The following is a 23,476-nucleotide window of genomic DNA, read 5'->3' on the forward strand; positions in this document are numbered from 1 at the left end:
ATTCATCTAGAAAACTTTTCTGAAGTTGAGAAAGTGACAGGTAGCTTTTACTCATTAGGAAACCACCATTCACTTGCAGTGACAGGCTGGGTGAAAAGGAGTGTTCTGGCAGGACCTGCTGTTTCTCTTCCTTTACATCCAATGGGTCTCTTAAGGTCTGTCTGAACATCTGCTCCTCACCTGGTAAGCCTCAATCTTTTCCAATATAGTCAAATATTGTGTTCAGTTTTGGGCCCCTCACTACAAGAAGGACATTGAGGTGCTGGAGCATGTCCAAAGAAGGGCAACAAAGCTGGTGAAGGGTCTAGAGCACAAGTCTTGTGAGGAGCGGCTGAGGGAGCTGAGGTCATTTAGTTTGGTGAAGAGGAGGCTGAGGGGAGACCTTATTGCTCTCTACAACTACCTGAAAGGAGGTTGTAGTGAGGCGGAGGTCAGTCTCTTCTCCCAAGTAACAAGTGATAGGACAAGAGGAAATGGCCTCAAGTTGTGCCAGGGGAGATTTAGATTAGATATTAGGAAAAATTGCTTCACGGAGAGAGTGGTTAGGCATTGGCACAGACTGCCCAGGGAAGTGGTGCAATCACAGTCCCTGGAAGTATTAAAAAAGCATGTGGATGTGGTGCTTAGGGACATGGTTTAGAGGTGGACCTGGCAGTTAGGTTAACAGGTTGGACTCGATAATCTCGGACGTCCTTTCCAACCTTAACGATTCTATGATTCTATGAAATGTTTATTTCCCATCTGTCCCAATATGAATGTCTCGCATTCAGAAGCTAGACCTTTCCTGCATTTACTACCACTGCCTGGTGTACAACATACTGTGGAAATACTGATAGTTAAGGTAAAGGAAATGTAGCGAGGAAAAGGATAGGAGAATCATCCAATTTGAATTTGTCCCTTCAACAGACAATGCCACCATATTCGAAAACTGGTGGTTTAAAAATGAAGTTTTATAACTAGTTATAAACTTGTTATCTCCAGCAAAGGACCAACCAATCCAAACAAAAAAAAACCTCACAGAAAAGGTAACTTTTTTGGTAGTTAATTTTTACTATCTTTTCTCTCACCAAGGACAAAACAAGGTCTTTTACCAACTTATTATACTCCTAAATCTGCATTGCTTTAGTAATCAGCACATAACATGGTAATATCCTCAGCTTTCTATGACTGCTCACCATCCCCTGCAGTTCTCTAAGTATGCAGACTTCAGTTACTATAAAAATAATTGAAGTATAAAAATAATTGAATTATCAAAATACTCGAAGCAATGCTATTTGCAAACAAAATGGAAAAGCTATCAATAACTACTCACCAGATTCTCTTCAAACCACTCCCGTATACGCACTGCTGTGGCCCCTGGAATTTGATTTCGCAATGCTTCTTTCTCTTGTGGATCCTCTAGCATTTCCAATGCCATCTTTAGATCTTCCAGGAGATGCAAAATTTGAAATGTGCCCAAGTATACTGATGGAGCAGGTGACACAATATCATAACCACCATTAGCATACTCTGTAGCTGACTTTGTACCTAAAACAGGTAAAACCAGGAGAGACAATAATGTTATATAATTGTTTTGTAAGTGACAAATACATAGGCACTACACTCTACAACATTTGGACTTCAGATGCTAACTGACAAGTATCAGTATTTCAGGCTTAGAAATCCTTGAGTTAGTCTCTAGATAAATAATGAACACTGGAGAATTAAATGTGAGAGGTATGTACAAGCATATTAAAAAAGAATTTTGACGTAGAAAACATTTGCAATATCCCCTAAATTACAAATGCCAAAACCTTACGAGTAATCATCTGTAATTTTCCATGGTTACCATGAGATGTCACTAACTTCTCAGCTACATAGTTAGAAGTCCACACACAGAGCAGTGTTAAGCAACGTAAGAAAGATTGATGCAGTCCTTTGACAAGAAACTTAGATGAAAATAGATTGTGTTACTTGAACTAGAAAAATATGTGACCTTGAGCAGGTTTAAAACCCTCCCACAGAGAACAAAACCCAAAAAGTTAGGAGTAAAAATGGCTAATGGAACTTTGCTAGCTCTCTAAATTACAAAAAGCTCTCTAAACGACACCACCTCAATCCTGCCAGCTCTCCAGCACCAATATTATTTTCTCAAGAACAATAAGCACAGCAACAAACGTATCTCACTTGATGTAGGAATTATAAATAATACAAATTCTAATATCTCTGAATCTTTTTGTCTTAATACCCTGTGGTTCAATGAGATGCATACTAGAATGAGCTATCTTTTCTCAGTCCTGAATTCCAGACCTTGATTTCATTTAACATCCTTTTGTTTCTTTAAGAGCTAGTCAGATGGAAAACTTCTATTTGCTCTACTTTTTACAGTTTTTATTTAGAATTCATTGCCTTATGTACATAATAGAATGTACTCATGTTATGTCTTCATTCCTGTTCTCCCTGGCATAAGCAATCACATTTTCCCCCATTATTTGACTTCACGGGAGATTTTTTTTTTTTAGGCTTTTGATCATTCGTATTGTACTCCTCTCAATCCTTTCATTTTGTAACATATTTTACAGGTGTATGTTGGATCCACATAGCATATAATATTCCTTAGAAGACGCTATCATTGATCTACACAAAGGGATTATAATAATTTCCATACCATTCTTCATTTTACTCCTGTGTTTAACATCATTTACATCTTTGTTATGAAAGGAACAGAAATCTTCACCGGGCCTTTGAAAATGATTTACTATTTTTTTTTCCTGAGCAGATGTATCTAATTTGAAACCCAGATGTATAAGTAATTCAAATTTTCTTATTGAATGCATACTACTTTGCATTAATCAATGTTAGTTTGCCTGCTATGGTTATTTATCTACCATGATTTGGACATTACAAACTGTGTTTGAATGCAATGGTTCATCTTACATATAGACTGATATACAACTAATACCTAAATACAACTGATGAATACACTGACACTCTAGGTCCTAGTATATTGAAATGCCTTTTGCACCCAGATTAGCTTTTAACCAAAATACTAACTGATCATTTAATCTTGTTTCCCATCTCAATCAGTTTTTGATCCAAGACAATATTTTGTCTCTCATTTTGTCAACGCTTAACTTTACTCAAAGCTTTTGGGAAAATTCTAAATAATATTAACCAGGTTTTCTGCAACCACAGCTCTAATGACACAAAGAATTCTGATAGATCAATTATCTTTGCAAAAAATTGTGTGGTTTCAATTCTACTGTACGATGTACATGGTTTTTTGTTTGACTGTTTTAAACAATGCAAAACCATCCCTAGAAATTTCTAAAGTTTTGCAACGCTCAGTAGCAGGGATTTTATTTTTTTTAAAGCAACACTCTTATTTTCACTACTGGAGTATTTTATATAGTCTTAACCTCTTTTCAAACTCAGAATATTCCCTATTTGGTCCTGTTGACTGCCGCTGCTTATGAGTTTATTTTAATACCTCAAGTGTGAGATCTCATCTTAATTTCTGGCTAAGACCATGTCCAAGATAAAGTTTCTTCAATATCCGGTGCTACTAAGACTGCTACGCAAGACAACTTCAGATCGTAAATCAACCTTGTCCTCCTGAATTATTTCCTTTTGAGGAGAGGATCAACTAACTGTTTTGCTGGATTTGAGTATTCTAACCACTAAAAGATATTCTCTTGTGTATTTCTAGACTCTCAGCTACTTATGCCAGCTTAGTTGTTTCTGTTTATGTATTTCCTAATGCAGGTTAATATTAAACTCTAGCAACTAAAAATAGCATATTTCCAAATTGTGTAACAGCCATTTGGATCATATAACCTCTTAAATCTTTTTGTTCAGCCAGAGTGGCTCACTACTTACTTTCCAAAAAAGATAGGCACAAAACCTGAAATCTGGCATTGCTGTCATAAGTAGCATTGATGCCACTTTTAAAGATGTGGCTTCCTTGGTTATTGTGACATCAGGACTTTTAAACAAGTTTTCTCACTCTTTCTTTTGGAAAACTAATTTTTCTGTCTTTTTGCTTAGCAAGTTCTTTTCACACCAGAAAAGCAGACAGGATCCAAAGTTATTTCATAATCAGCTTTGGTAGCTATGCCTTCAATGACCTGACAGTTTAAAATAGATATGGAATAGGAAAAACTTAATGGAGCATTCTGCTATAGCATTCTTCATGTTATTTATATGAATACTTTTTATAAACAGACAAGAGAAACAAATAAACAAAAATCCACACAGTCCAAACAAAACTACACAAACTTTCAGGCCCACAACCAACACCTCGGGTGTGAAATAAACCCCATAATCTTTAAGCTAAATACAGATTTAAAACAATTGTTCAGGAGTTCAGTTAATTACACTAGGTAGGCAGTTTATACAGCCATACCATACCTACCACTGTAACTTTCTTGAGGACAGTATTGGTGACATCTTCCCTCACCAGTCTAAATGCCTCACTATGTATCACATCTTGCCTCCATCCTCAGATTATCATGGCTACAACATTACTGGTAACATCTGCCTTCTAGAGAAAATAATTTTAAATTCTGTAGGAAAATTAAGTGACAGTGAAATTCATACATTTTGGCATGCCTTTATTTGATTTGCCTCTATCAAAACACTAGGAAAAAAACCATATACACACACTCCTTAATCTTGGCAAGCGAAAGAACTGCCACCTTCAAGAAACTCAGTTTTATAAAGGTAAAAATTCTCAAGTGCTGGAGCACAGGCAGGGCCAGCCAGGAATTACATGTGATGTGATTTCCTGAGACTGGGCGTACTCCATATGCCTGCTTCAGTTATCCCAAGCTCTTCAACTGACTGTTCAGACTGGCAGAATTCTAAGCATCCTCAAAGTCCCACATTTTACACAGCAGTGGAAAGTCCTGCTTTCTCAGAACTCTGAAGACCTGGGTCCATGTGTAAGGTACACGTGCCGAGTTTCCATAGATGTAATCTAAGGTGCGTCTTGAGCACAGTCCTGTCCTGTGTAGGGACATTTGGAAGGTGGTAATGTGTATTTGTTGGGAAAGAACATCAGCTTGATGTCTAGTGATTGAGACAAAGTCAACTGAAGAATTTTCAGGGTTTTTTTCTTACTGTTCCCTTTCCTGCCTCAAGTTTTACTTCATTTAAGTTTGCATGAAATAAGAAATAAAAAAGAAGCCAGAAGAAGGAAGTATTTTTCTCTTCATTGGTAACAAAAAGAGATGCAACAAATGAAAATTGTCAAAGACATCCTTATGACAAACTCATGTTCCCTGAGCTACCTAACAACACACCAAAGCTGGTATGTCTTATGACTTACCCCATACTTACGACTGGGAATTCATTTTGAGCATAAATAGTACAGGATTTTAAACTGCAAAAGACAATAAAGATACTTCAAAATTTCCTTAGCTAATAATAGTAAACAGACAGCACAGTATTTGCTTATATGAATAAAGATGTAATGATCTTACAGGTGAACTGTCTGTAAATTCTTATATGCACTAGTTCCATTAAACCTTGAAAGGAAAAACATTTCTTTGATTAATACCAACTAAAGTTAAGTGAAGGAAGCAGAGATCGAAAGGCTGTATTTCATTCATAACTTTAAATCTTTCAACTGAGGTTATTATCCATGAAACAAACAATGAAAATATATATATCAGCAATATTCAAGATTTGTATTTAGACTTCAACGAGCAGGCACTGGTGAGAGAAGAGTGTACCCATGTCTGATACCATCAGAAAGAGGAACAAACAAAAACCCAAACCGTATCAGTACCCTTATCAAGCTGATAATACAGGCATAATTCTGAGATGTGCTGGAGATTCTAGCTTTCAGCAATCAAAATTCCACTAGTTTCAAGCCACTGGGATTACAAATACTAAGCAAGGACTTAAAAGTGCTTTGCTTTGCTGGCTAGGGGCCAGAATACTCAACAGAAGTTACAAAGCCCTCCCTTGAGTAACTCTCCTTGTCTGGAACAGGAGCTACCCACAGATCTCTGTATCACCAAGAGAACATGACCCTTCACACCTCGCCATCAAATGCACGCGTACACTCCTCCTTTGTGAAATTATTTTTAAACTGGTTTGGTATGGGTTGCTACTGTAGTACCTTTTATTCTCCTGGCTGAAAAGGAAAATAAAGAATTCATCTGAACGCAACAACTAACGTACTTTATACTAGGTAAAGAAATGCAGAAGTGCAAAGTTCAACTCAGCATTTTAATTCAGAAAGCTTCCTGTTTTACAGCTTAAATTCAAATGAATCACAGGCTTGCTTCTCTTATTTGCTTTCCATGTAGTTTCATATTAAGTAGGATATATATTGCTCACCAGAAGGTCAAGAACATACTCTGAAAAACAGAAGTAAAAGTGTGTAGGCGTAAATAATTATATTTCTTTGCATTGGTTTAAACCTTTACATCATCACGCTGCAAAGCACATTAAGTTTTAGCACCAGACAACAAGAATTTGGATCTCCTTGCAGATTGATGCAAAAATAAAAAAAAAAAAAAAAAAAAAGGATGCCACAGTGCAAACAGAATGCTATGTGTTACCAGTATACTCTACCATTAACAGCAATTAATTTGTGTGTAGCTTTACTATAGGTAGCTGAAGTGGGGAAGAACGCGGTTCAAGCATGAGAATTTTATAGATACTGAGGAAAAATGAGTGCAGTTTTGACCTCTTGCAAAAAGACTCATTTTGTATAGCTTTGAGCAAATCACAATCTTCCTGTGCCTCATTTTTCCCAGAGGTAAACAGGACACAGGGGAATCTTTTGTCATTATGTTTATATAATACTCAACACCACGGTTTCCTAGTGTACTACTGGAACACAATTAATCATCATAAGTGTCCACCTTGGAGGAGCAGGAAAGAAAGAAAGGGAAAAAAAAGGATCGGAACTAAGACATTCCAAGCAGTTCAATTCTGGCTTCCACATACAGACAGTGGATGAAGGAGGTTAAATGCTGCTGCATAGTACATGTATGGTAGAAAAAAATAACAAAAGTAACAAAAAAAGGAAAATAACTTTTAACTTACACATTTCCTACACTCTGAAAACCACATTTTTAGTTCCAAGTTCCTTGCAGTTAGCTGAACAGCTTCAAAGAAATGTTCCTTTTGGGCAAACACATAACCTATTCAGAAAACAGCACTACTGGCGGCTTGCAAAAATAAGTTACTAAGTAGAAGTAAAGAAAGAAGCAGAAAGCCTTGCCAGTTTGAAAATCCGCTCTCCTCATCTAATATTGTATACATTCATCGATCACCCAGCTAAGAGTGATCTCTTAGCAGTTGATACTGTTTCTGAGCTCTCACTTTTCCTTGCATCTTAACTTCTGATCCCCTGCATTCATCCTTATTATCTCATTCTTTTCACTCTAAAACTGGCTGAATTTTAGAAAAAAAAAAATCCTGGTAATACACAACTCAACCATCAGTGGTTAAAAAGAGATTTTCCTAAAACTGCTGACTCTTACAGTCCAGAAAACAGCAAAAAACAACAAAAGCCCCACAACAAAACCCAAAAGCTACTTCTGTGCTGGGGTAAGGATGACTTCCTATAAAGCTGAAGTACTCACAGGTAACAGTTTTGATATCTGACCAACAGTGGTTAGAATAAAATCATAAACATACATTTTCTCTGGCCTTTCAGTCAATCATTACACTGCGAGAAAACTTCTTTTTTTTACCTGAGTTTTTACTCAATGAGCATATAGGTTGTCCAAGTTCTTCCTCTCTCCTTCAAGACCACAAAGCATAATTTTCTTTGAAGCACGCGTCTCTTTCTCATGAAGATAGCCTTGAAAACGTTAATTTATGTAAACTAGTAGTAAGGTCTGGATGGGACATAATTCAGCCTCCTCCTTCCTAAGCCTTCTGTCAAAGGAGTGAAGAGGTAGCTCACACAATCCTTTCTTCTAATACTGTAATGCAAAATACATCACAAATGGTGCGTTTCGAATCATAGCTCATATTAGCTTCTCCTCAAATCTCTGCTTTTAGATCTTTAACTACAGGGAACAGTAACTGTTAAGCTGGATTAGCAGGAAGCCCTAGGAAAAAATTTCCAAGCCTAGAAACATTAATGACCACATTCAGATGCAAGTTTCATGCAGCTCGGATGATTTTCAACTGAGCTTTATTTACAGTGACGCATGGAATCCTTGAGACAATTTTCAAGAACTGTCTATAATTTCTGATGCAAATTATCTATGTAATTACTCAACCTTTTTCCTTTTTCATGCTTATAGACTCTAAGCTGTGATGTGCAGCACATTAGGTACTGTATACACAACTACAACAAAAAGATCTCTCCTATCCAGAAACACAAGCTAAGCAGCCTTACAGCTGGTGAAAAAAGGAAGATAGATTATGCAGCTATGATGGAGATTTGAGGCCGAGTCTCCATTGCACAGGAAAAACAGGACCAACACCTTTTATTAAAGGCAAAGAAGAATAAATAATTGAACCAATTTTCTCTCTCATTTTGTATTTACACACAAAAAAGGGTATTTAGGGCCAGTGAAACCAGTAGTCTATTAAAACAAGTGTTGTGAGACAACAAATCCATCTTTTTAGTACAAAATCCATAATTGTTTGTAGTAAGCAGTAGTAAGCTACTGGTAACAAATACTGTTTCATGAAAAAAATGAATCTCTGAAAGCATAGGGAAAATAAGAGCATTCAGTTTGTGAGGAAGCAAAAGCATCTTGCTTTATAAAAATTACACTATTTTGATTTTCAAAAACACTCTTTCAAATCAATTACATTGCAGGAAGTTGAGAAGCTATGATTTTGAATTTAAAGAAATCCCATGTTTGATAATACTTGTTCAAATTTAAATCTTAGAAATCTGTTCACTAGCCTGTTAAACAACTGAATGACTCGTACTGAAAAACAGATCACGTCATATAAACCACAAAAGAACCTTTGTGTCTCAGATTTTCATTTTTATGGGGTTATGGCCATCATGGTTTAACTGCCTTTGCTACATATTGTATCTGCAGCTACTTACATTTCTGTTTCTATTCCATCCTTTTTCAAAACTTCATACAAATACCTATGACGTATGGATTTTGTTTTGCATAAACACAATGCAGTACTGCATTTTTGGTAAGCTGATGTAGGTGTCTAGGTCATGACTGTTTCTGGTACTGACAGAACTGTTTATCTATAGTCCGAGAAAAATAATTTAAAGTAGCATATTTCAATTGCAAAGATTTCTCCATTTTGAATTAGTTTTAACTCTTAATTTCAAGAAAAATTCTAATTTTGTTGTTTTGCTGGAAAGGCAGGAACACATGCAAAGGAAGTCAAAGACCAACTTGATCAGTAAATCACTGTTTGACTTGGACCTTCAAAGGACAATTTTGTCTAATATAAAACAATTTTGAACATCTGTTTTTGTAAAAGATCATTAAGTGTTTATAGGAAACAAGTTCTCAATGCTTTCAGCTCCATAAGATTCTGTAGTACTGTCCTGTTTACAGAGGGAATCCATCAATACTACATACAGGATTCAGAGAGTCTTCACTCTCTATCTTGTGCTCTGACCCCTACTATCTGTGAGAAAATATGCTTAGGATAGTGAGAGTATGGGAAGCATGTCTAGGGACAGTAGCCCAAATAGCTATAATGACCTCTTGCAAGGTTAAGCACTCAAAATTGAGGAAATTCCAAACTTCAGGTTGCTCTGGCAACCGTGGGTAAGGAATGAGTAGACAATGCTGCACATGCACAATCAACATGCAAGTTGACATGATTTTCACATGCTTTTGAAACACAGATCAAAACTGCACCTGAACAGTTATGCAAAGGCTTAACTTGAAGTCTACCGCATGTGTAAAGCCCCTACAAAATATAGTATCAAATGGCTATAATGGTTATTCAAGAATGCGCATAGTTACTGAGGCCAGGATTTAGATGTTGTTAACAAACCTAAAAGAAAGACCACAGATAGCCGACGTGAAAAATTATGGATTAAATAAATAGAAAAACAGTGAACTGCTATATTTTTAAAGTTTTAAAAGATTTTAAATTGTTATAAATCTGTTATTGCTGACAACATCTAAGAAATGAACTAATTAGCTTTTCCAAAGTCAAGTATGTGAAGCTAAATGTCAGCACCTAGCAAGCTATAAGAAGTGTTATAAAATAAAGATAAATGCTGAACTAGAAATTATAAACCCTAAATATTTGTGTTATGTTTTTATACTTTCCCCTTTAATATCCAGGGTGGTTAAAGGTCACCATTTTTATCTTTTTTCCCCTCACGATGTTCTTGATACATAATTTTCTGGAACTGTTATGACAGGAAGTTATGTATTTCCCTATCAAAGACCTGATTTCAAGTAATTTATTATTTAATTTCCCTTTTCATATCTCTATTGCTAAAAGATCTATGCATAAATATGCTCTAGCTAATGGTTTCAAAAAGCCACTATAGTATCTTGAATAGTACAACTTAACAAATGCTCACCTTAATTAATGCATAGCAGTAACAAGATAAACAACAAGTGCTGTAGATATATTATTTCTTTTGTTCAGAAAAAATCCTAAATTATTGATTTGAAAAAGAACAATAAAAAGGAAATACACTAATCATAACTGAAGCACAGCCTATTAACACAATTACAATTTATTTAGAAAATGCAAGAAAACCACTGCAGCTGTTGCTGTTCAATTACTCTGACCCATAACGAAAGAAATTGCTCATTATTTAAATTATTCTATTTCTCTCATCATTATTTCAACTATAGTTTGTGTCAGTTCAGTGCTCTAAAATGAAATTCTACAAAGATCTCTGTATTAAATTACAAAAAGTTATACATCTTTACTATAGAAACTGAATTTTGAGTTCGAAAATACTGTGAACCTTGAATAGGACATAAGTGATAAAAATATAAAGTCATTGGGAAGTATATAAATTGAAAAGAAAAAATAGAAGCTATTCTCTAGTCTTTCTACACAATCACAAGAGGCTTTTACTGCCCATCAGCTGCATGTCACCCAGCGTGTATTTCAGATAAGACCCACCCACCCCCCACAACACATACCACAAAAAACAGGATTAAGTGCTCTCTGTCTGGTCTGGACAATTTCAATACCTTATGAAGCAGAACACAGTTGTGTATCTTCTTCACTTAAAGTGCTGTGAGCCTGCTCCTTGCATTCTGAATGAATCCTGTGATGACATATATGACTATTCATGGGTAAAGGATGAGGTCACTAGGAAATATTTTGATTTCCTATTATTTATGTAGGAACTGAACGAAAAACTTATTCCACAAAACCTAAAATTCATCCAAAGGGGCTCAAATGAGAGTGTTAGTATTGTTTGTCCACTCCTGCATTTTTAATGCAAGTTCTAATAACTTAACTAGATGTGACTTAGTAATCTAACACATCCGGGAACATAGCACAGCTCTGAAACTTGAACTCTATTGTTTTCATAGAAAAATTATGATGGGGCAGAACAATAAAAGAAAAAAAGAAGAAAAACCCCCACAAACAGGCCCTCCTTCAAATTCTGGCAAATAGATCCCATGAGGAAAATATATTAAACTTGAATTAAAATCTTGTTCATCTCTTAAGTATCGTTTCCTCTAAAGGCCCCTTTTTCAGCAAGGGTGTGGGAAGTCACTGGGTTTACAGCACACAGCAATGAACTGAACACAAGCGTTCTGCCACCTCAAGAGAAGGGAATTTAAACATGCATACTACTTGGACAACTTCTTGACACTTTTTAATTATTTATATTTTTCAATCTTTCAGTACTAATACTGAAATATCAGTACACACCCATGTGATAACACATTTAACTTCCTCATTATTTTTCAGTAAGGAATAATCACAGGAGCTCTGGTTAAAAGGAAACTCAATAATTACACTGATTACTTGGTGAATTTGAAGAGACTCTGAAGCTGCAGCAGACTATAATATTGTGACAGGAGTTTTTAGATCTTACAATTATGGTCATTATTTACAAAAGGAAAGAACAGATTTCCAGATTGCTGACAGAGAGAAGCAGTTTGATATAAAAGTAAAATAAAAATTATTTGAATTCATTAGGATATATTGCAAAGAAAAAATAATAAAAATCTATAGCCCTATAATGAAACACATTTTAATAAATGGGTACAAGCTAAATAAAAGGGAAAGTAATGACTTGGTCAAACCTCAGAGGGAAGCTATGCCAAAGTCATGCACCTCAAATAAAGAATGCATAGACAGATCTGACATATGGGCATTTTCTTTAAAGAAAGCCTCTGTTTGGAGTGCAAGTCATTCTAGCTAATGGATAAGTAATGTTCATTGCCAATCACATTAGCCCTTTTTGCTATTTTAGTCAAATAAGGCTAATCATTTAGCATGCCTAATTTATATAGCTATGAGGGTGGGTTATCAGTACAGATGTACTGAAGCATAAAAGGCTTGGGAGCACTGACCTATCTGTCAAATTTGATCAAGCCCAATGAAATTCAATTTGTTAATCTTGCTTCACAATCCTACCCTCATGCACTCTAAACACCAATACGTTTTGTATTGCACTGAGATGCACAGTCTACAGTGAGACTTTTTATTTGGATTAATTAGAATCATGTATGAGCTATGTTAACATTTGGAATAAGGGACATGGCTTTTAAAATTAGAAGGCTAAAAGTAGGACTGCAAATCTGTAAATATTTGTAATATGTATTTGCATGCCCAGTTCTTACCTTAAAGGACAAGACCACAATCTAATATTTTAATAATAACTACCGCTAATAAAAGACATCAGGACTGTTTTCTCATTAAACAGAGAGAATGCTGGTTTTGCATGTGTATATATACACACATCTACTCAAGCTTCAAAAATTAACCAATGCAAGTTACACTTCTCTTGACTTCTCACTTCTCCAAAATATTGATTAATGCTCATTTTGTGCCTAAAGCAAAGGTTTCTGAGGCCAAGAGAAGAGCATAGCTCTCCTAGTACCCACTCAGGCCTCAGTCCAAAGGAAACATCTTTTTCATCAGCTACGTAAGTTTCCAACAGTCATGAAGTTTAGCCTTAGTCCTTGAATCCAGTGCTGCCTAGAGATATCCATGGAATCTGGATACAGTGAACTGAAATAACACAAGCTCTGAACAGTTGATTTTTTGCCATTTCCAGTCTACTGTAAGAGCAGCTACATTTGCACAGATGATTTGTCCAATATTTGCATAATATAGTATATATAAATCTGCAGTTAGAAGACTCTCAGTCTTGGTTTATTTCATTACAGTCTTCCTCCTTCTGGAGTTTCCTACCTTATTTGTTCTCTCACCATACAGGACAAGAGAACATTCCTGTTTTCCAGTCACTGCCCAAATTGCATACAGAAGAGTACTGGATTGAATTAGAGAGAATCAAACTTGAATAATTACTATGTTCCTCAATTTGAGACAAATTGGGATAATAACTGTATCCAAGTATAGGCTCCAGCAGATATATCTGGTCCTTCAATCATACCAGAATATTCAAGAAACAGTTCTGGAACACACAGAACATTAGCTAGAGGAGAATGACCAGAACAGACTTAACTCCATCTGTCTTAAAACGTCTTATCTAATAAATAAATAAATAAATAAATAAATAAGGTAAACAACCTTCCCACCCAATTGAGCTTTTACTTCCTATTTTAACTAAAAATAAGTAAAGGAATAAAGCAATATGATTTTTTGTTGGTACAGGTAAATATAATTCTGAAATCATATGGGAAGTATTCAATTAACGTTGATGAGACTTGACAGGTGCATTGTCTGAAAAATATCTTGGTTCCTTTCCTATTAGATATCTTTACATAAGCCTGTTTTCCATATTATACTGAATATCAGTGGACATTAGACTAAAAATGTAAGCAATGTGAAGTCATAAAGTCAGCTCTCTTCGAGAGGCTGCCAGTTTACTCATGACCTATTCATGCACTGTAGAAATAAACTCTACACATCACTAGCATGCCTCAATCTTTTTGTTTTAGAGCTTGGGCACCAACACCACTACAAAACAGCTGTGAATGGGACGTGCAATCTGGCAATTCACACAGAATATTTCTTCCATCATTTGCTTTGCTTCTCTGTATTGCTGTCTCCACCATCACGGCAACTAAGTGAGGGGGGTAAAAGTGATGTTGTTTGGAAGCCTGGAACAATTTAATTCTATTCCTTATTTATCAAGATTAAACCCTAAAACATTATGGGCGCAAACAATCTGAAAAAGGAGTGAGGAAGAGGAAAAGAATATTAAAAACAAAAAAATCAAACCTGGCTTCCGACCTCAATTATTTTTCTAGCATGAAACCAGAAGAAATACATGATTTTCTTAGGCAGTCATATATTACCATTTAATCAGTTATGCCACGTATTACAAGGCTATCTTTCCATACCATGGAAAAAATACCCAACACTAAACACCTATTGTCTTACCCAGAACTAGCCTCACAACAACCATTTTTCGGAGTTTCCATTCATGGAAATGCTACTGAGTAGCAATGTTATCCTGCCAGTGGAAAAACCATACAGCCTGTAAGTCTGCAAAACTTTTTTGAAGGGAATATGACATGGCATCTTCAAGTAAAACTGAAATTTTTTTCCAAACAAAACGTAGCGCTCCTCAGCAAAGCGCTAGACCTCTTTGTTGAATACATGGTCTTTTATGGCTCATAAGAGAAGGTACCGAACAATTTGAGGTATGTTGGAAGCATGATCTATTAACAGAAAAGATTGAAGCAGATGAAATCCTATGGAATGACAAATCTGAAAATCCTCAAAACCATGACAAGTTTTCTAACCCTTTCCTTCAAACGAAAACAAACCACAAAGCTCTGACAACTCCTGAAAGAAAAGAAGTGTCTAATCTGAAAATCAATTTAAATAGACTATTTTTCTTTCTCTTGATTTTTCTCAAGAACGGAATCATCAGCGCATCCATGATATCACCAGTATGTGTTGGGCTATGTATAAATCATCACAGAAGAGAGATGCTGAGTTACAATTTCCAGATGTATGCAGGTGATTTATAAGCACAGGTTTCACAGCATAATTAAAGGGACATGGGCTTCTACGTTACTTTGACCCTTTTATAGCACTAGCCAGGATCATAACCCAAGGTTTGCAATGGCTAAGAGATTATTTCAGTTCCCTAGTTTATGAATTATGGTTTGGGACTTGCTTTTCTTGTTCTCTCTTTACATATCTGAGGGAAGTCAGATGCTTCCCTGACTATCTGTTTACGTGTTTTGTAAGAGGTGAAAAAATAAAATCCCAATTAACTTCTGTTGGTTAAAATCTTGTTTGAATAATGTTTTGCATTCAGAAAAAGCAGGGAGAAGGAAATACATATCTAAATTTTCCTGTTTGCCTGGAACTTGTTCCATTGGTGTGAAAAGTTATTTGTGGAGTTATATCTATCACATATTCACATTTACACTTCTGTATATCTTAGCAGTCTCTTAAAGCTTGCACATTTAGAAGAAAGTGAAGACTCATACGTGGATGAGAAAAAAAATCTAGAGATTCTTCGAACTAAATATCCCAGATAATGACTTCCTGCCTAATCACGGCTAGTCTGATGGTAATATCTGAAGCTCCGTATTAGTCTCCGGATAGAAAGCTTTACTAGAAGAGCAGGAAGAAGCACAACTGCAGCAACAAGAGGCTGATGTCATTCTTCATCATTAGAGGAAAAAAAAAAAAGAAGGCACAGCATAGGTGTCACTACTCAAATCCATAAAGCTTTAGTGATTGCTGTCCCATTGTGCACAAGTGAGATCATGGCCCTACCCAAATACTTCTTTTAGGAGCTCATACTGAATGGTGTGTGAGCACAAACCCCAAGGCTACCTAGTCCTAACCACGGAAATCAACTTCTCTTCTTGGATGCTGTAATGTTGAGAGAAATTTTTTTTAATTGCCTTACCATGAGAGCACCAAAAGACAGCAAATTCTGTCTTGCATCATATGCCTTTCTAGTGGACAGCTGTGTAAAAAGACATTCAGAGCTCCACTCCTGGATATAAATGTCAACAAAAAGATATGCATTCTAACTCATTAGGCCGTGAAGGTAATTAATAGCTAAACTATTTAAAATATATACTTCATAAATAAAGAAAATTATGTCTATTTTTGTGTGTGTGTGTGCGCGCGCGCACGTGCATGCGTGTGTGTGTGTGTAAAATACAGATATATAGTATCCAGCTAACCAGAAGCCTTGGTGAAAACTTTTTTCAAAGACACACTGAAATAAAAAACTAACACATACAATATGGAATGTTACCAGATGTGTTTAAGTTACTACATAGCATTACAGCAAAGTAAATCTCTCTTACTTCAATATTCACATGTCTGGGGTGGAATTGCAGGTTTTCTTCCTTTATTTTACTTTAAATTTTCTTCACATAACTGTTGAACCAGAGAAATCTGTGTCTCACAGAGAACTTGACAAACTGAGAATAATAATTAAAAAGTAAAAAAACAAACAGGAAAAATGCAGGAGAGAAAAAGACAAACATAGTTAAATCGCAAAATAGTTCGGTGTAAAATAAAGCATTATTATACCTGCAATGATGTCATCCATCTGCTCCAAAGCTGCTTCCAGCATATGACTAGCGTCAGAAGCCATCATCTGTGATTTCTTTGGACCTTCACTCTTTCTACTGAAAAGACAGACGAAACCATGTGTATTACACTAAACCAGACCTGACAGAAAAATATGTTACTGTTACATTATAAATTAAGCCACACAGGCATAAGTCCATGCTAGCAAAAATACAGCCTAGTAATACAAAAACTAAGAAAATTGTTCCTACTCTTGATAGATGACTTGGGATTTCTGAGGTTTTCATTCACCATTAATTTTTTTTTTTTTTTTTTTTTTTTTTTTTTTTTAGAGATTTTAGTAAAATAAGGAAATGCAAATGGAAACAAAACCAAACAATCTCGAATACCGGAAGCTTGAGATTCCCCTGTCCCTCATCCTTAACAATGGTTTCCTAGATTCAAAGTTGAGTGCATTTCAACCTTTTGCACTGTGGGGAAAAAGAGGATTGACTAGGTTTCAATGAAGGAATGAACACATGGTGAAAAACATGCCTAACCTATAAGCAGAACTCTGTAGGAGCTCTGCTTTTTGATTGCTGCTTTAAGAGTAAAGACAATTCTGAAATAATTTTTACTCCTCCTTTCTATACCCCCATTCAATCTTTCTGCCCCTTCTTTCATGACGCTGAAAATACAGTTCTTTCTGTTCCAATAAACAAAATGCCCCAAGTGCGAAGTTTCTGAAGTTACTGCTGCCTCTTTAAAACAGGATTAAAGACATTCATGTTACCATCTGACATTAAGGATAACAAACAAAATGTTCCAAAATTAGTCTCTACTTGTGAGTTGGTGTTGCTAGACTCTTAGTCAAGTAGCAGTCACTGCTGCGAACAAATGACATTTCAAAGGGGAAAAGAATTTACGCTGTCCATTTCACTGCCAGCGAGAAAACTCTCTGAAATAAGGCCCTTTTGCACATCACTTCATCGCTGAAGTATGAAACCAGTGCCCACACAACAATGAACAGGGATTCTACTCATGCATATTTTTTGCAGTGCTCTGACACACAACTCAAAATACTAATGAAGCCTTTAAAGGGTCATAGAATTTTGATTTCTCTTCCATGAAGGGTGCAATTCAGTCTTTTGACATGCGATCTTCTGATACAGCAAGTTTTTAAATCTGTGATTCAAAACTATTCGATTTTGACAGCTTTCTAAGCACCACAAAAGACACTTATCTGACAATGGCTAGAGATAGCCTTCAAATGATGCAGGTTGTAGATAACTGTATAGGCAATGGTCATATGTTTGTGGGGCCGATTATTCCAATGCCACTGAAATGTCACTAATTTGTATTTATCATGTGATTACCTCCACTAAAAATTCAATTATTTTGAATTTAAATAAATATTACAATAATCTGTAATGGTAATTCACACAGATGAAAACAGTTTTGTACTATGTTCATCCAGTGACAATTCAGACACTGGCCACCATGACCAACTGCATGACTGGTAGCTAAAGCACCCACATTTACTCTCAGTTGGAGCCTGCCTAAATGTACACTTAAGGCTAAGTCCAAATTACTGCATCATAAGGAATGTTCAACCTCAGTAATTAGCCCAATGCAACGGAAATTTTTTACTAACAAGTCAAAATTATTTGCTTCTCTTACAAACTAAGAATCCTGAGATGCAGGCTTTTCTTTGTGGTGCTGGTAAAATATACACAAAGAAAGCTAATTTATTAATAACCTCTGTGTTATCAGTAAGGTGTGTGTCCTATGTCCATTCTAATCAATGTATACAACACCACTATCTAAAGAGACTGATGCAAGAATAAGAGTCAGAAACTACTGTGTTCTAATTTGAGGTCTGCCATTTATAGCTTGTCATAATGGGTAAGCCATTATTTAACTTCAGATCAAATGGATCTGAAGAGCAATATAAGAATGCCTTATCAGAAAACAGAAGAAAAATCTTTAGTGTCACCCAAGGCAAACGTTAGTGTAAATGAATGGTTGGTTTTGGTCTCTCCATTTTTGTCAAAATAATAATTTAAGTATGAACAATGCTAAATGTAACTGAATTTCACCAAAATGCATCTGACCCAAATATTTCTTTTAACAGTATTGGAAATAACACAAATTATGCTCAGAGGAATCTGGAAAGTCATTAAGTAAGCTGATACAAATTTAAAATTTCAAAATGCTTACACATGTGAGCTTTAGAAACACTCCCTCTGATTCTGTTGCTTCAATTTGTTGGTTTTGGTAGTCTTCCATCTTCTGTTACATTTACCTGCCAGTAGCTTAGTAGATTCACTAAATACTTTAGAGATACCTGATTCTCAACTGCAATGAGCCTCCTTCCTTGCAATATTTCCTCTACTTCAAAGCAACCGTAATATTGGTAATAATCACCTCAGTGAAAGGCAATCCACCTACAGTAAGCAGCTGCCAAAGAGGCACATAGGCTACCTTGCTCCTTTGGCAGATGTGGCCACCAGCCACTCCCCCAGAAATCTACAGCCACCAGCTGTGTTGGTAAATCAGGACAGTAGACTGGCTCAAAATTAGAAGGGAGAAAAAGAGTGAAAAATACTAAAAATAGCATAGAGTTTCGATTGCTAGATTGTACTACATGCTCTTATTTGTGCTGTAAGCTACTGCTCCGCATGCTAGAGCAATACATAGTTGTTATTAACAAGAAATGCAGGACTACTATTTCTTCTAAACATCAAATACAGTATTTGACCACCTGTAGTGAAAAAGGCACAGAAAGTGCTGATACATTAAACTACAAACTTGAAATTTTACCTATAGAAAAACCCTCAATCAAGACTTTGGCACAAACCAGAAAGTTTTGCTGAAAAATACCACCAGAACTAAGTCTTCCATCTCCTCCCGGCCTCCACACTCTGCCTGTTTTCTCACCTGTATCCACCACAGTGTATTTGCTGCTTCACTGCATTAAGCTAGAGTGAAATCTGCTGATCAAACAAGGATTTATTAATAAAAGCAATGTTCTTTGCTCCAGAGCGATAATGTAATATTACTTGCTTGACATCTTTTTCTAGACAGACCTGTTGCTCGTGCTTCAGGCAAGTCTTACTTTCCCAGACACTCCCTTCTTACAGTTTGACTGTTCTGAGCAATATTATGAAAATAGCCTGTTAGATCTCATATGCTTTCAGTTACCATTTCTGATGTAGTTCTACAGAAATATCTGGCATTGTGAATTCTTTTTTTTATTATTATTAAATAACAAGACACCTATATCAATCCTAAGGCATGCTGAGTACCTCAAACAGTATCCATCTATTTGCTGGTATTTTAATTGCAATTCCTTTTATGGTTTTCATTCTGTATGACATCAACAGATGCGAAACACCATGACTTATCTACCTATATAAAAATATACATGTATTTTGAAAAATAAGTTTTTCCAGCTTTGGTAAGGACTGAACAAAAACCCTCTCTAACATTACAGTACAAGCTTTAATATTAGCAAATTCTAACCTTCAGAATTTATTACATTAATTTATATACCAGCAAAACATAAGAATCAATCTACTCACCTTTTCAGGTCCCTAAGAAGAAAAGAATTTACTTTTTTGCCTGATCAGTAAAAATTGCTCACTATTAATAGCCAAAGTTTTACTGTTAAGCAGACGTAAGTCTAAATTATTTTCACCCCTTCTAAGCCACACGCTCATACAGATTTAGAGCCCAGCCCACAGATAAAGATATTGCAACCCTGTTTGTTGTAATTACCTAAGTAATAAGATCTTCCAGGAAGTGCAGACAGAGCAAACTGGTCTGAATGCCCTAAATTTTTGCTCAGCTAGCTTTACCCTGTAAGTCCCAATCTGAGATTTGCATTTAAAATAAAATGAAAAATCTCTGGTAGACCTATTGTGCTTAGAGCCATTATCCCTTGCAAATTTCTTAACCTACTTTCTGTATGTAAAACTATAGCTTACTGTGTTCAAAAAGAACATAATATTTAACTGACGAATTCACTATGAGCAAGATGTTCTTCAAAATTATGAAAAGCCTTAACTAAATTTGAATCTTTCATGGCTGCCTTGAGCCAGCAGCTGTCCAGAGATAAGAATTTGAACATTTAGGCAACTCATAAGTCAGATGTTTTTCCAAATTTTCTCCTAATAATGAGGTTGCCAACTTTATCGGTTATGAAGAGGGGTGTGGATCTTGACAAGAACTCTTGAAATCCAGATCTTGCCTTAATATCAATGCTTACATTGTGGCCTACAAATTCCTCTCACATTTACAGGACATAGCTAATAATTAGCTACCACCACCTTTTTTTCTGGGATGAATAAATACATGTTTGTAAACTGTAAAGATTCAAATTCCAGTATCAGATTGCTTTGTACTTAATGGTGTAGCGAAATATCAAGTGGCTTGGGTAAGCTTCAGAAGTCCTCCATGCTTTTTTCAGCTGCAAGATGATTCCTGAGCTGGAATGAACAAATGTGCACAATTTCCACCCCCGCCATTTCCCACCTTGCTTCTCCCCCAGCCATGTGCTGTATTGTATCCAGTCACCCCACAGGAACACAGCTGCTGATTCATCTCTCCAACCTGGCTCAGTAGTTCTCATGAAACCATCAAATACAAAAGTTATAAATACATATTTGGATCCTGGCCTTTTAGAACCTGGCATACCTCTCTAATTAAGTTAATCCTCAGTCCTAAATAACCATCCACAGCTGCTGGGAACAGAACTTCTGATGATCACTAGAATGACCGCCAAAGGAACACTACTTATACAGCATGCTCCAGGACTATCCAGCCAGAAATCCTGTTCATCTGATTATAGCTTAAATTTAATTTATTTGTTAATACAGACACTACTTGCTCTATTTCCCCTCCATGTGCTTCATTGGAATAGGCAGAAGGGTAAATAGAACCCTTCCTTCATTGATTACTCTTTATGTAATAAATAAAAAAGACTATAAAGGTTTTTTAAAGAATAACTAGAATGGGAATAAAAAAAGTATTTATTTTCAGCTAGAAAGTGTAAAGGGTCCACACTAAGGGGGAGAGGGAAGCTCTAGAGAGAAATATAAATTAGCCGAAGTTGAACAGAGACCTGGTACTGAACTATTTCAGGTAGATGGTAGAAGAACTGGTAAAGTCTCTAGTCAACATATTGCTGGGAGTCCTTATATGAAGGGACATCCTTAGGTGAAGCACAGTTACTAGTACAATACCTCCATGATGAAAATGAGCTAAGCTCATTAACTAAATAAGGTAAACTAACTTATGCAGGCAGCTGGGTATTACCCTGGCACTGTAAAACCACCACGTTTGTCTGCTGCTGATAAAAGTTACAGTGACAAGCAGTAAGAACTATGCTGCTTTTAAACATATTGTACTAAATAATTTGATTTAAAATATGAAGGGAACTGAATGTAGTTAAATTTACTGCATTATGAAGTAGCAAAGTCAAAGCCAAACATCTGTTTTCAAAAATAAACCCATTAAGTTTGCTAATACGAGTCTGAATTTCAATTTTGGGGGAAGGGAGGGGAAAAGAAAAATGAAAGCACCCTTAAAAATATGCTAAATGATCTGACTAATACTTTATGATGCTTTAAGAACACAAATCACCTCATAGTAACTCCTCCACAGGACTCATGGATATTAAGTTACAGTTGCTATTGGTGCCATAACCAAATTTCCTGACTCATGTTTGTACAAAGTCTCATCCTTACATATAAAAGCTGACGCTGACAGAATGGCATGTGCAAAGTGAGGTTTCTTCAGCTCCTCTCTATAGCAGTTCTGTCAACTGTAGAAAGCCCTTCATTCCTTCACTGTTGTTTTAAACATTGTTCATAAAAGCTTAAAAAAGTACTTCATAATTTAATTTTAAATTGTTATAAGACATTTTAAGTCTTCTCTCTGTTATACACAGTATAAAGGGAAATGTTGTAGCTTCTGACTTTGCAAATCTTAAAACCAAAATTGCATTCATTATTTATTATCGTATTAAGTAAAAAAAAACCCTAATTATTTTAGTTCAGTTGTCATCTAACTAGTTCCAATTTCTAGCTAGTTAAAATTTCAAAAAAACACAACAAAAAATGCTTTGGATTTAAACTTCAATTGAATAAAGCATTACCTGGTAAAATACATGAGAGGAAAGTTTCTGAACCAAAACGTGAGCATTTCTGGTCTTAAAATAAATGCAAAGATGAATGGCATACAAAAGTCAGATTTGATACTACAGTTCACATTTAGATATAAAAGTATTACAATTAAGAAGTGTTAGACCCCCAAAATTCTGGCATTTAAAATAAACTATGTTTTTTTTCTTTCTCTTCTAACCTCAGGTATTCACTGGCCTCAAGGTCACAGCTTCAGATTTTCTTCCATGAAGGTCAACATTTCAGCTAGGTCTTCTAAGTTACTTAACACCAGATCCAATGCCTGGATAACTGCTCCCCCCCAAAAAAAAAAACCACAAACAAAAAAACCCAAAACACCAACACCAACAAAAACACATAAGAGTTGAAAAACTTAGGCTGAGAAATGATATAATGAATGATCCTGTGGAAGTAAATTCATGCTCTAGTAAATTGAAAGGTGAGAAATGGTAATAAAAGTAAACACAGAATTAATGCACAAATAAACTCCGCGCTAGAGTAAAACAGAGGACAAGACCTTGATAGAAATTGAGAGAGATTAGGTATGTAAGATCAACAAAAGTATTCAAAGCTATCCTCTATAAAAATCCTAAAAATTTAGACAAACTACACTGCAGGAAAAAACATTCTTTAAAACTTGAGAATTAGGAATAACATTTCTTACGGTTCACAGAGTTCTCAGGCTTTTTCAAATCTCTCTGAAACAAAGGCTTCTCAGCCTGGCCATGACA

At 35.8% G+C, this 23,476-nt stretch overlaps 1 protein-coding gene across 1 annotated transcript in view; it reads right to left on the minus strand.

Moving 5' to 3' along the window:
- PPFIBP2 (PPFIA binding protein 2) overlaps nucleotides 1-16,654 on the minus strand; it is a gene marked incomplete at its 3' end in the record, with an annotated part of 89,038 nt that extends 72,384 nt beyond the window's left edge. The window contains exons 1-2 of the mRNA XM_082316846.1: nucleotides 16,582-16,654; nucleotides 1,313-1,527 (exon numbers count right to left, since the gene is read on the minus strand). Coding sequence (XP_082172972.1) covers nucleotides 1,313-1,527; nucleotides 16,582-16,648 — 282 coding nt within the window. The 5' untranslated portion in view covers nucleotides 16,649-16,654. The remainder of the gene's footprint in view (nucleotides 1-1,312; nucleotides 1,528-16,581) is intronic.
- Between the last annotated feature and the right edge of the window lie 6,822 nt (nucleotides 16,655-23,476).

This window comes from Platalea leucorodia (genome assembly GCF_965183815.1).
Source record: "Platalea leucorodia genome assembly, chromosome: 7".
In the NCBI taxonomy this organism is placed as follows: domain Eukaryota; kingdom Metazoa; phylum Chordata; class Aves; order Pelecaniformes; family Threskiornithidae; genus Platalea; species Platalea leucorodia.